Source organism: Protopterus annectens, chromosome 1.part2 (genome assembly GCF_019279795.1).
Source record: "Protopterus annectens isolate FY-2018-M chromosome 1.part2, PAN1.0, whole genome shotgun sequence".
In the NCBI taxonomy this organism is placed as follows: domain Eukaryota; kingdom Metazoa; phylum Chordata; order Ceratodontiformes; family Protopteridae; genus Protopterus; species Protopterus annectens.
Window position 1 is genome coordinate 1,205,382,686 of NC_056727.1, and position 14,230 is coordinate 1,205,396,915.

The following is a 14,230-nucleotide window of genomic DNA, read 5'->3' on the forward strand; positions in this document are numbered from 1 at the left end:
AAGAATTTCTAGATGGCTGTTGGTCAAGATAAACTGGTCTGCCCCCCACAATGGAGATAGAGTCCAAGTATGGGTTTGGTACTTCTCGTCTGTTTATACTACATATTTATAATTCTCAGATACCATAAGACAGCTTTTTCTCTTTTGGTGGCCCATTATGATACAATATTAAATTTCTATAAAATAGACTGCGGTGGTGGTGCTGCGGTAGCGTTGTCGCTTCACACTAAGACGTCCTGTTCGATTCTCAGCTAGAGCATCTTCTGTGTGGAGACATGTGTGAATGGGCATACCTTCATTGAAGGTTGTGCGTCAGAGCTGGCAACTCAGCATGTAAAAATCTACTGCCAATCATTAGCGGACCAGAGTTCCGCTGTGGCGACCCCTAACTGGGAAAAGCCGAAAGGCACAACATTAAATTTCTATAAAATACTGCATTTTGGCTTACCAGAGACAACACAGCCAGCCAAATGGAACACAAGATGCTAAATCACCCCCTAGGGATACATTTTCAGTGGACATCATTATACTGAGTTTTCAGGGAAGAAAAGGTGCACCTTTGACAGCAGATGACCATTAGTAGAAGCAGCAGAAGGGTGTTTGTGACATCAAATATGGAAAATTATAGCTAAAGTCTTGCCATTTTGTGTAGCAAAATCTGCAAAGTAATTGCTCAATGAGAACTGACTGTGACTGCAACATATGAAAATCAAGCCACAGGGCCTATAAACCCAACCTGTACAAACACAAGGCTTGGAACCTGAGCCCTGTGCCTGGGGAGAGAGAGAAATAAGCTTTATCAAGTACTTGCAAAGTAATGCAGTAAAAGTGCTGAGTGCTTCAGAAATCATGAGATGAGCCCTAATTAGCATAATCATCATGCCCAGACAGTTAAATATACACAATATAAGCTCAGAACCTCACTGGAGCTAAGCAAGAAAACAACAGTTAATGATGCAGTAAAAGCAACAGACAGGAATCTTACTATGGCTGGTTCAAGAACTCAGAAGTACAGTTGGTACAGACGTCAATGCTACACATTACAGCACCACCACCATATCCTATAGGTGTCTTCACATACCACTCATATTGCATTGTTTGAAAGCTAAACAGGCGATTACTAAGCAACCATATGGCATTGCACAGGCGTGAGATACATAAATATCTAAACTATCTGCCTTGGAAAGTGCCACATCCTCAAATAAAAGCAGCTGAAAATGAGTTCCTTTTGCAGTAAGACAGACATATCTGCATAACCCATAAGCTTATCGGGTATCCCTTTACATACACACAGTAGAGAATGTCATTAACTAGATGTGCACAGCTGCAAAACCTGCACACTATCACTACTGTGATAAATACTCAATGAGAAAAATCTTAATTTATACAGCAGATGACAAAATGATAGTTAAATAAAGTTTATTTGTCCTTATTAAAATGATGTACAAATTCCGACATCAAAATTGATAATATGTTTTCAGTAAGAAAGCAGTTTTGAAGATCACTAAAAGATACATGTTTGGGTTTTGTCATTACTGATAGTTACATTTTCTGTTTTAAACATTTTGTTCTTTTTGTGTCACAGTAGATTAACCCGCTAATAACCTTTGTCTGACAAATGAAACATGCCAGCAACACTCACCAAACGGGTTACTTATCCACTTCAAACACTTCTGTTATTAGGTGATGTATGCTGTGGTTACTGGGCATGTAAAAGTGAACTTACTAATAGCTCTAGAGTGGAACAGACTAAACCATATCTTCACACTGCACACACTCTTATCTAGTTCTCTTCTCCTGTGATGCTGAGGTGATGCGCACACCCCTCTAGGGGTAGACAGCAGGCTGAACTATAGTCTCTAACTTCACTCCTAGAGTCAGCTGGACATCTTTCCACCTTAACTTTTACTTATTATTTGGATTATGCCCGTCATATCAGCCCTCCTTCCAGCTGGGGTGTGGATACAAAAATCAAATAATGCTCTGAATTTAAAAATGCACGATTCATTTGGCTAATTCATGGAGAGATTGACTAATTATGGCCAAATGGAAATAATACTTTAACCACATATTTTGAAAATATATACCATTTGGTTTGATGCACTAGTTTGGGAATTGCAGTCTTCCTCATCTGGGAACACTGTTTCCTTTCTGTGCAGTCACTGTTAGACAAAAAAAAAAAAAAAATTAAAAAGTGAACTACGATAAAAAAAAAAGGGCCTTCACGATGTCTTAGGTTACTACGTCTGCAACACAGCAGGATACATCCCCCTTAAAAAGATGAGCAGATGCTTTCCTCCAAAGAGCTCCGTATCAGATTAAGCCTCACCAGTGGTGTAATGCTCATTGTGATACACAGCTGCAGTATGAGTAGATTTGTTTCAAAGGTAACTTGGCAAGTATGACAAATTATTTTTCCCCTTAGCTGGCTGGAGACATAACTGTTGCAAAAATAACCATTTGTCTCAGTCCAGAGTTTAAGGTCAGAAATAAGTCCAACATGTGAATGTCTAGTCTTTGGGTTCTTGACAGTTCCTGCAGTTTTTCATGTCATCGGAGTAATTTTCAATCTGTATTGTAGTAGTATGGAAATCAAACTGTCTCTGCAGCAGGTTGCTGGCCTCCTTCAAAACCACCTGGGCATCTGCATCCTGATCTGAAATGGAATGAAAATAAAGGTCAAGTTGGAATACTGAAAGTATACTGTTACTTCTGTACAGCAACCATGTCAGACTGTCATCCCCCAGTTCTCTAACAAGGCTTCTTAATATACACTCTCTCAAACCTGGAAAACTTCTGCCCATTCATTTACATGACTTGCCAGAAACAGAAAGGAGAAGCAAGACCTTTTGGCACAGATGCTTCAGGTTTTCTTTTTTTTCCCTGTTCTCTGTGGTTCATCCACTCTTTCATGTCCTTCCTATGAAACAGAGGCTAAGACAGACACGGCAGACCCTCATATGCATGCAATCCGCCCTCTCAAGCCTTGCATCACAGATACATACTCATTCGCACACAGACACCCCCCCCCCCCACACACACACACACAAACCTCCTATACTCTGCTGTACACTGGTATAGACCAGATTCACTTACTTGCACACATCCAGGCCTGTGCATAAACCACTTATGAATACGTACAGGATTTGTACATCTACTTCCTGAAAGCCAGCTTTCAGTGAGCTGGCATTTGACCATCAGGTGTATAGCAACAGGGTGGCACCCAAATTTTCAGATACACTGAAGAACGCAGGAAGAAAATAAGGATCATTGGAACAGGAGGGTAAGGGGGAGGGAATTTTACAACATCTGCAAATCAAGTAGAACTACTATGTAGAATGCAGCATATGAAGAAATACACTCTATGGATGAGGAAGACAATGAAGACAGAATGGTTAGTGAAGTGATACATAAAAGACAGTTGTGAAGCATTCATTTTAAATAACAGATATTTTAGGTTATCAGTCTGCTGTAGTTCTATGATTGGATTTATCCTTTCTTATTCTCTCAATTCATTATTTTTATAGAAGCCCTCATATACAGGGGCACAAGTGTAATGCTAGCACAAGTCTTGGTGTTAGTCCCTGCATTAGAAGAGAAGGGCTAGCCCCTCACCTTACCAATTCTCCCCAACTAGTGAGCAAGCATACTTCCTGCAAATCAAGAAAAACATGAAGATCTGGAACCTAGACTACTTAAAAGGATCAATGAATATATACTGGTCTCACACAACTCCAAAAGCAGTCACTGACTGGAGGAGATGCACAAGCATGGGGAGACAATAAATGGATAGCTGGTATTCACTGAGGAAAGCCCCTTTGTAAACCAAAATTAAGAGAAGGTACCTGTTAAAATTAATGCTGGAGATGTACCCTGAGTTGATCAAAACTACCATAAACATCTAGGGTGGAAGAAGACGGTGGACATCATAATGAAAAAGCTTAGAAGGGATAGTCTTGAAGTATCACGGTGCAAAACAGAAGTCTGATTCCTGAGATTAATGAGGGCAGGTGAAGGAGTGAACTAGCCACTTAAATGCTGCTGTAAAGTGTCTGCAATGGAGACATTTTTGAAGCAAGCATCAGAAGCAAACAGATCCACAACGGAGTGGTGTTTGACAATAGCATTTTCCAATAGATAGTTCTCTGCCTGATTGAAAAAAAAAATAATGTACTTGGCAAACAAGTCAGACAGGACTTGCTTGTCATATGGTAGCCCAACACACTCAAGCAAATAAGACAAACCGTTATACTGTACCTACTACATCATGCACTTAAGGAAAATACAAACTAGTGCTGTATAACCAAGGTGTGAAGCAATGGTACTTTCTAGATTTTTGTCCCTTCAAAGGTAATGGGGAGGTAAACAGATTGGTTTAAGGCTAATTTTTGCATCATTTTTTTGGGAACACCTGCTTGGATAGTCCTACTGGGTATCCATTCTTTGTGAAAGGCCAAATATGGTTCTATATATATGATGACCTAAAGCTTTAAGACCCTGTGAGCAAGGACAATGGCCACCAAGAAAAATGTCTTGCAAGAGAACCTTAATGTCATTGAACCATTAGGTTCAAAATGGTAGATGGGTAAGCCTGTTAATCAAAAAATTGAGATACAGAGGCGGAGGACAAAAAGGTCATCCAAATGCAGACTGAGGTGCAGAGCTCTTTTAAGTGGGGAGTGGGTGGATGCTGATATTATCAAGATTGTAACTGAAATGTTTGAAAAAGCATGATTACAGGTGCATATGTGGGAAAAACATAAGTCCAATGTTGCAATACCTCAAACTAATCCTCCTCCTCTTGGAATCAGTGCATACATACCTATTTTTATTTGTATGTATACATGAAAAGATAACTAGACAAATCTCTCTCTACACACACACTTAGCAGGACAGTATGGCTGTGGGGGACACAGTCCCATGTCATAAGGCAGAGGGTGTTAAATATGGGGCATACACAAATATTAATGAGCTAGGTATAGTGATTGGCATGTGGTATGCAAATTTCACAGAATTCAGTTTCAGTATAGATCTCATGACAGTGAGACAGTAGTTATTTCATAAACATGTTTTTATTAAACCTTGGGACATACAATTGCTTCAGAACTGAAAAAAATATCTGTCATAACTTGAGACTTATCTGCAGTTATAAAGAAATTTTATTTTTTGTCAAGAGTTTCTGGGTTTGAAACTACAAATGTATAAATCACAGTAGATAAATAATTCTGCTTCACCCTAGAAATATCTCTGGAAGAAAATAGGTTTGAAAAATTGTAGTTTTGAATATGACAATTTGATTTTTTTTTCTTAAGTACAACTATATCAGATTACAAGCATAAGAAGTTCAGTGTGTTGCGTTCCTGTATACCACTAGGGAAAAAGCCACAAGAAATGTAAGGTCTTAGAGAAACTCTGTATGCATATGATACCGAAAGGAATAACAGAGGCAAACACTAAATTTGCTGAGCTGCATCATTCTTAGTGTGAATAATCTATGGTACAAGAAATGAAACAAGGGACAGGTCATTAAGAGAAGCAGACTAGCCTTATCAAAAGCTTTGGACGTGTGCATAGTAAATTATATTAGAACACAGTTAAAAGCATTACCTGCTGATAGGATGGGTGAATGACAGAATGCAAGTCAAATAAATAAGGCAATGACAAAGGTATTTTTGTCAAGATAAGTATAAAGTTCAGAAACTGCTGAAATGTCAGTACAGAACTGAAATATTCAATCTTCTTTTTCAAAAAGCTGCAATTAAAGATGTGAAGTCCCCTAATATTTTCAGTTGTGTGGGCTTATTGGAAGCTAGGATTTATAAATTAAAATTTAAATTTGCAGTGTTATAGCAAGGATTGCATGTGCTCAAAATTAATCACATTATCTCGCAGACATTCTAAATATTGACCAAAGCCTGAATGGTGACCTCCTGTATGACAATGACAATTAACTCGCAGCCTAGGGAAAACTTCTAAGAGTCTAACAGAAAGTTGTATACAAAAAAATTGAAGCCGTTTCAGTGATAGCTGCTCCTAGAAAAGTAAGTGCAGCAAGTAAGCAGTAAAGATACACGTGAACTGAAGAGACTGGGGAGCAGAAATATCATTAAGGAGCAATTAGAATCAACAGAATGAAACAGTATGGTCACTGTTGTGAAGAAAGAAATACTTTTCATTTCTTGATCCAGAAAATTATGTCCTACCCATTGCTTACAGTTGAAGAGATGATCCCAGTGATGACAAATGCATTTTTTTCCAGTGCTATATGCAAACAAGGTTTGTGGTAGGTAAGGCAAGACAAAATAAGCCCCAGAATGTATACATTTACTATACCATTAAGAAACTGCAGAATCCTCAGTCTCACATTTGATATTTCTTCAACAACAACAAATGTATCCTGGGAGAGTGTCAATGGAGGCCCTTATAACAAGCAAGAATGCAGCTATTGGAGGCTCAGATGACTGGGTCCTCAGAAGAGTACACTTAACTGCCACACAGGATAAGGCTGGTGAGTGAGGGTCCTGCTCCTGCATTCAACAGCTCTGGATGTCATATCAAGTAAAAAGAGAATTCTACCTTCCTCTGAAATAAAATGCAACTACGCATCAGGCAGGGGGTATGGGGAGCAAACTCTTAAGACAATGGAATAAGAACTGCATGCTAGCAATCAGCATGGCAGCTTCCAGATTAGCAATACTGGAGGCCTTGGCTGTTACAGGCATCAGGATTTGGAGCTGTTCAAGTGCCTCAAGTGCCTCCATGGAGGCAATGCCCTAAGGCCTACAGGCACCACCCAACCAGACACATCATCCCATTTCTCATTTCCACTTCTCCATACGCTTCTCATGCTTCTTGTAAAGGATGCCCATGGTAAATGGCTGTGGTGGGTCTCATGATGTGATGGGATGAGGGCCTCCCCTTCCCTTCTTTTTAAGTATTTTAGTGCAAGTCAGACAAACAGTGCAGAAGGACATGCCATGAGCTGTTCCCAAAAGAAAAAGACACTGAGTGAAATTATTTCTGGAGATCTGCCAGTTATGTAAGTGCACACTGATTTTTTTCAGTGATGAATATTACAGAAAGGCCAAAATACATGCAAATCTCCAAGTAAACCACAAACTCAACAACAATGGGAAAACAGACCAATAAATAGTAACAAGAATATTCCCTGTAGGGTAATTCTCTGGTTTGAGACTCAACAGCCAAGATGAAATATCAAAAATGCCAAAAAACAGAGTTGTGTCTGAGCTGTATGCAGTAACAAAGAAATGAAGATTGTGTGCACTGTCTCCTCCTTATACAACAAATGTACAGGAGGTAGTCTGGACATTGCGGGGTTGGCCAGATGTTAGAGTTTGTTAGATTTCACCAGTGACATAAATCTATGACGTCATTATTGCAACAGTGATTCTTAAGAAGACCATCTGGGGATTCCTTGGGAAAAAACACAGTTAAGAATGACAGAAAAAAAAAATTATAGGATTTCAGCAAATTATGGATACTTAGAAATTAAACTAAAAAAAAAAACTTAAATTGAAAAGCTGGCTTTAACAAAAACATCTGTAAAATAAATAAATTCTGTCTTGTTTTTCTGTACAGGAGGAAATAAGATGCATCCAGGCCTTGATGTTCAAAGCTGAAGAAAAAAACAAAAACAAAAACCAAACAGCTCCTAGGCAAGGAGAAAGAAAGTACTTGATAGGATACATGACTCACATCTGAGAACAGTAAAACACACAAAGAGAGACACGTTTTTGGCCAGGAATGTGAACAGACAGACCTAGTAGTGCACAGCTGTGCTATCCATAATGCATACCATGACATTAGTCCAAAAGAACAGATAATAGCATAGCTAGTTCCAGACTGTCTATGGAGTTAAGGGGGGAACACATTTGTTTCAGCTCAGAGATGTCAAGTGGATTATGTGTTGATTATCCTAAACACCATGAAATAAGTGCGGGTGTGTTGCAGGTACATTAAAAACTCTATATTATCAAGAGAAACAACATGTGTTCTTCTCATGGTAGGCAATTTTAAATCAGGAGTTCAAATGGGTGCATAAATGGGAATTCATAGACACAAAGCTCAGCCCACAATACCCTTGGGCTTAATCAACAGTAGGAGTTACAACTCAACTGACAATCCTACCACAGTTTCTGTAAAAAAACAGCTTTTCCAGCTCTTACTTAAGTCTCCTCTCCACTACTTGGTGAATCTACTGGCGTCCTTATCACAATATTTCTGCCTTTTTTATTTCCTTACATCATCTCTTTTACCTTGCATTGATTCTCTGGCATTAGTGAAGTAACAGGCATCTGCCAGTTGCTTTTTGAACTTCTATCCTTTACCAACTAAGGTGGTGAGACAGTGTGATTTTGCAATGTACTACTTTCTATATTCCAAAACCATAAGATAGCAATTTTCATAGCTATTAGTGGTGTTCATATTGATCAAGTTCTTCACTGTTTTAATAATTCTCTCCACCTGTAATTCACATGTGAATGGCTTTGTGGTTGCTTACTTTAACTCCTACTGTTCAAAACTCTTAAAATTCCATACTCTTAAAATGTGGACTGTCAATCTGATATGAGAACATCAAATATACTCTGTCTTGAGAAAACAGAATTTGATGCACTTATCATACTGCTAATTATAATGTGTGAATTTAACGACTTCAAGGAATTTTGAATAATATAAACAGATCAGGTAAACTGTTTTTTTTGAAATCGAACAGATCTCTACCCATTCAAATTCACTGCCTCCCTGGTGATGTGCAAGGTAAAAGGTACATATTATACAAATCACAGTTTTGTACCACATTATCTGTGCTGACATTTCTGGCCCAATCATTATGCAATAATTCTCACTTTTTCCTTACAGTTCACAACAACATGTAACTCACAAATTCTATTCTTTAATGCATCTTTATGCTAAGCTGTTAAGATAAAATAATATCAGCTTTGAACATCAATCATTGTACAGCACTTATTCACTCCCTGAAGACAAAGTAATACCCTATTTCCTTTCTAACTGATGTCTTTGCTCTGGCCTGCCTCTGACAATCACTTTCTTCTATTATCATACACATATGCACATAACATCTCATCTTCACACATTACTGCTAGGAAGTCTGTCTGAGAATCTGTGAGTGCTCTTGACCCCTAGGCAACTGGTCTAGTTTCCAGGACGATCAAAGCTCCTGTGCCATTCTGACTGTATCAACTTACAAAATAAAGTCCAGTAGTGTAAGACTCACCATTACAGTGTTCTATGCAAGACGGGCTATATCCACTAAAAACAAAGAATACAAGGAGGAAAAACACCATGGCTTACAGAGGAGCACTGGAGGGTATAACTATGTGTAGATTTAATACAGACATGTAGATATGCTGCCTATTCCAAAATTATTGTGTGTGCATGACTCTGGAACAATAAATCCATAGCAGTGTGTGAAGTATGCTACAGTGTATTATGAACTGCATTCTACACTGCTGTAAGTGAAATATGTTATTCATGTTGTCTTAGTGCTCCAACAAAAATGTGAATTTATGGTATGCCACCGATACTCTAAACTTGAACGTGTCAGTTATGAAGCACTCATCAATATAAACTGCATTAAGATGATCTGTATGTGAAACTGTATAAAGTGTAACTGCAAGTCGTGTTACATGTTGGATGAAATGCATTTAGAACATTTGTTATGAGTAAATAATCATCTCTGGATGTTACATCTAGCTGTCACATTCCATGCTTATCACTTATCATTGCTTTGCCTTCAACAGCCTGGATCATGTCTGGCCAGTTCATTTACCCAGGTAACAAATATAAAATAAATAAATAAAGATCACTGTTTCATCAGAATTGCTGAAATAGGTCAGTTAGCCACAGACAAACATCCATCCAACACACCCAACTCTGATAGCTCTGTGGATGTACAGCCATGGGTCAACTTCTTCATATAGCAGGGAGCATGCTCGTCTTGGATAAAAGAGAGAGTTCACCTGCACACATCTCACGTTATGTTTTGCCACTGAAAGCTATGCTTTGTAGATGGAAGGTCATGTTTGAGAGAGTCTCACCTGTGTCGACCTGCCCTTAGAAGCTGGGGGCAAAAGCAGGTAAAGGCAAGAACCAAGAGGAGTAGCTGCCTGACCACTATCTTTTGAAGTTCAACAAAGCTAACCCAGAAAAAGGGTGAAGAAGTGAGGTAGACTACACTGCAACAGAGATTGTATCTGGACAGCTACTGCTAAATAGACTGTCTCAAGCAAATGTAAATGCTCTATGTTGAGAAATTTATGAAGAAAGACTGAGCACGCCTGACTCTGACTGACCTTTCCATGTTTTTCATAACACAGTTAGCCACTTGAAAAGAGTTTTTTAGGGCATTGGCCTGACCTCCTTCCCTTGGGTGAAGGCCACAAATGGCATCTGTAAGCTGGAGGGACTCAACCCTATTCAGGTAATATCTAAGTAGCCTGTAGACCTCCAGAATATGTACAACCCTCTATACCCTTCCTCCTGGGCTTAGGAAGAGAAAACACAAAAGTAGATGTCTGATCTATGGAGCTCAGATACCCCTTTAGGTACAAACAAATGGTTTACTCTGAGACAAAGTCTGTTGCTATGGAACACAGTGAATGACTTCTTGCTCAGCGGGCTTATAGTTCTGATTTTCTTCTGGCCAATGTTGTAGCCACAAGAAAGATCATCTTCTAGAACAGATAACTGAGTGGGACTGATGCCACCAGTTCATGAGCCAACTCAGTTCTTCTCCAGCAAAACTGAGATTATACGTTGGTGGGATAGCCCTCCTTGATGGCCTAAGGTGAAGCACCTTCCTCATGAACTGTCGAGCAGTGCATTATTTGCCAGTGGGGTGCTGCCATGGAAGACATTCCAAGGTAGTAGATGCATGCACTTTAAAAAAAGATTAGGATAGTTCTGGGGCAAAAAAGATTTGACAAATAAGAGAATGAGGGATACCCCTGTTTGCAACAGGTCCTATTTTCTCTTCTTGCAATAAATCAATTTTTTTTTTCATTTTGCCAGATATGACTTCCTTGCATTAGGTTTTCTAAATTCTTTCATAATATAGAGAATATCCTTGGAGTTGTCCCTTTTGCGCTATACATAGCCTGCAAAACTCTGAACATGTGACCTTTCCTTTCCCACTGTGAATTTTTTTTTTTTATCATTCTCCTAGCTTCTCACAAGCCACAAAACGCAAAATGTTAAGATAATTTACTTTGGTAAGTGTAGCTATTTCAAAAAGATTTACCTTGTTATTCTTGTACTGACATATCAGCAGTTTCTCACCTAATGTTACTTGGTAAGCAGATCAGGTTAACAATGTGCACGGAACTTTCTCTTCACTTCCAGACAGACTCAAAGCTTTACAAGTAGCTTATGCCAAAATGTGCTCTGTACCAATATTAAATTAAAATTCCACAGTTTGCCTATTAATTCTCAGCAATTCTTTCTAACAGTTAGACCGGCATTGTTGTCTTACAGCTTTTGCTGAATTTTATATTTCACAGTATAAAATCTTTTCACTTTCAAAGTAGTAGTAAGTTATTCTTTGGACAGAAGTTCAACATTAATATTCTTTTGAATACACTTATTTTATTTTTACACATCTTATTATAAAATGTTCTCTTCTACCGCAAATACTGCAGGCCTGGATAAGATGTTGGCAAGGTTTCCTGTCATGTCTACGTATACTTTAGACCTATTTAATTACATATTTTACATGTATACATTTCATGTTAATTCTTTTAATTACAGACTAGTAATTTCACTTGCTTTGCACACACATCTACACTTTTTTACAGTCAGGTACCCCCTCCCCCAAAACCCTGCCCCCTTGATTCATCATTTTTATACCTCAGATTATTTTGACTCATGCTAGAGAATCCTGCAGCTCACTGTATTCACACAGTCTTTTGCTATATTCTTCAGATAAGATACAAATTATATCTACAACCATTCTAGGATCTTTACAATCTGTGCTACTGTAAAGAAGAAATGTCTAACATGACACATTCATTCTGGGATGGCAAAAATACTGAATTTATTTCTGAAATGCTCATATTTTGTGATTTTTTTTTCTCATCAAGTAAAGGAAGGGGATTAAACTCTTCAAAGGATTCTTCTGCAGGAACATTCAAGAATGTTAAGTTCAGAATGTCTTCTAACTTCTCAGTTAAGAGTCATTTATTGAAGAATAAACTAACTTTCTGGATCCAAGGCTTTCAGTTCAGAGCCAAAATTCTTTCTAGCAACTGAATCCCAATGGGTGGACAGGCATTTATACAAGGTAAACTATACTTCTGTAGTTCCAGACAGACACTTTTGATTGTGTAGATACGTGCATTTTGTTCTGGGAGGTATACTTCCACTATGGTACTGTGCTATGCCAGTAGGCTAAATAAAAAAAACTCAAAACAGTGTGTAATTGGTCTAAATTCTAAAAAAATCTGCACTGCAAATAAATTCTCTGGAACTTCTGTGCACCATATGATATGCTAAACTCTGTAGCTATTTTATAAGCATTTAAAGGTATATACCCCAAAGCTAACTACCACAATGTACAGTGGATATCCAACTACTACAGTGTACAATGATGAGGGGGGAGCTCACACTCAAGAAATGGTAGCTACAGGATGGAAACATTTTGTGCCGACACTAATTTCAGAAAAGGAAAATACCTATTGCAGAGGTCTTATGAATTAAAACTAAAATAATTTATGATTTAAGTAATATTTTCTCAATATTTATGACTACAATAGCAATTTGAACGTTTCAACAAATTCTGTATCTGTACTATATTGTGCACTTCTAGATAAGTTTATACTCTCGATGTTAAATATAAATTGAATGCTACAATGAAACTGAATCTAAGTATCTCAGACTGGTCTAAAATTGTATCACCTCTTGTTTTTACCTTGCTTAAGTTGCCTGTCTAGTGAGCCTAGTGGAAATACAGTTAAATAACATGTTGATTTTCTCAGCAAGTATGTTATAATTACTGCAGCCAGCTACTTACTGATAGCAATGTGAACCGATAACACTGGCTGATTCATTGTCAGAGCCCAGATATGCAAACTATGCACTGCTTTCACTCCATGTACTGATAGAAGAGCATCTCTCACTTCATTGAAGTTCACACCACGAGGTGTGCCTAAACAGATTAAAAAAGAAACATATTACTTAGTCACATCTTTAGCTTACAAAAGGATGAGACAGGAAAAAAATATATACAGGATTCTATAGTAGCAATCAAACAATACATAACCATACATTTCATACAGGTAAATACTCTCTGGAAAAGACCTGCACCAACCAGGTCTTTAAAGTGAAACATATTCTTAAAAAAATATTTTCTTTCACTGCGTGGCATAGCAGTTGGGTAGTACCCCAGCAAGGAGAAAATTAGGATTTATAATTAAAGTGGACCCAGGTCTGGGAGTGGCCATGAAGCTACACTCTCAGACCACTGGGCAAGGGCTATTCTAGGGCACAATGTCAATGAAAAGGACTAAACTCCATTTATGGCTCCCTGGATGAAGGTCCCCACCAAATGGTGGTACTGTGAACACCAAGACCTATGTGAGGGGTATGATACTTAGCACATACAAGGAGGAAAGTCTCTTAAAACACTTGATTAAAAAGCAAGACACATTTGAAAAAACAGGTAAACAAATGCTCCATTCAGTTCAGTATCACACTGATTTATTAATTTGTCAAGTGTGGTAGAGCATTAATTATTTTAATCGTGTAACTCCTGAACTATAGGGCTACCACTGTCACCAGTCAGGAGTTCCTCCTGACAATCCAGAAATCTGGGTTTCGCTCAGGAAATTGTTTTGGTGAGTACTTGTCACTTATTTTTGAGTCATTCTGACAGCCAACATATTTCAAATTGTAAAGTACACATTACAAGAAGCAATGCACAAATATGCACCCTCCTTCCAGTCCTCATTTTGTCAGTATGCTTTTTAGGCCCCCAAGATTATCTAGTGTAATAATTTCAACAAACATACCACTTGCCAAAACAATATTCCATATGTGGCACTGTGGGCATGCCTGTGTTGGCTGCATTGGCTGACACAATCTTCAGATCCTTCTTGTCATGTAATTAATGTTGCCACACAATTTTAGCTGTGTGACCCCTTTGCCCTGCTTCTGGGAAGCCAGATAAATACTCCACATGGTTCTGACTTGATTC

The 14,230-nt window shown here is 38.3% G+C and overlaps 1 protein-coding gene across 1 annotated transcript in view; it reads right to left on the bottom strand.

Moving 5' to 3' along the window:
• Window positions 1–1,402: 1,402 nt before the first annotated feature.
• The window catches only part of LOC122792445 (zinc transporter 2-like), a 158,293-nt gene continuing 145,465 nt past the window's right edge, over window positions 1,403–14,230 (bottom strand). The window contains exons 5-6 of the mRNA XM_044060233.1: window positions 13,049–13,183; window positions 1,403–2,656 (exon numbers count right to left, since the gene is read on the bottom strand). Of these exons, the coding sequence (XP_043916168.1) occupies window positions 2,511–2,656; window positions 13,049–13,183 (281 nt within the window). The 3' untranslated portion in view covers window positions 1,403–2,510. The remainder of the gene's footprint in view (window positions 2,657–13,048; window positions 13,184–14,230) is intronic.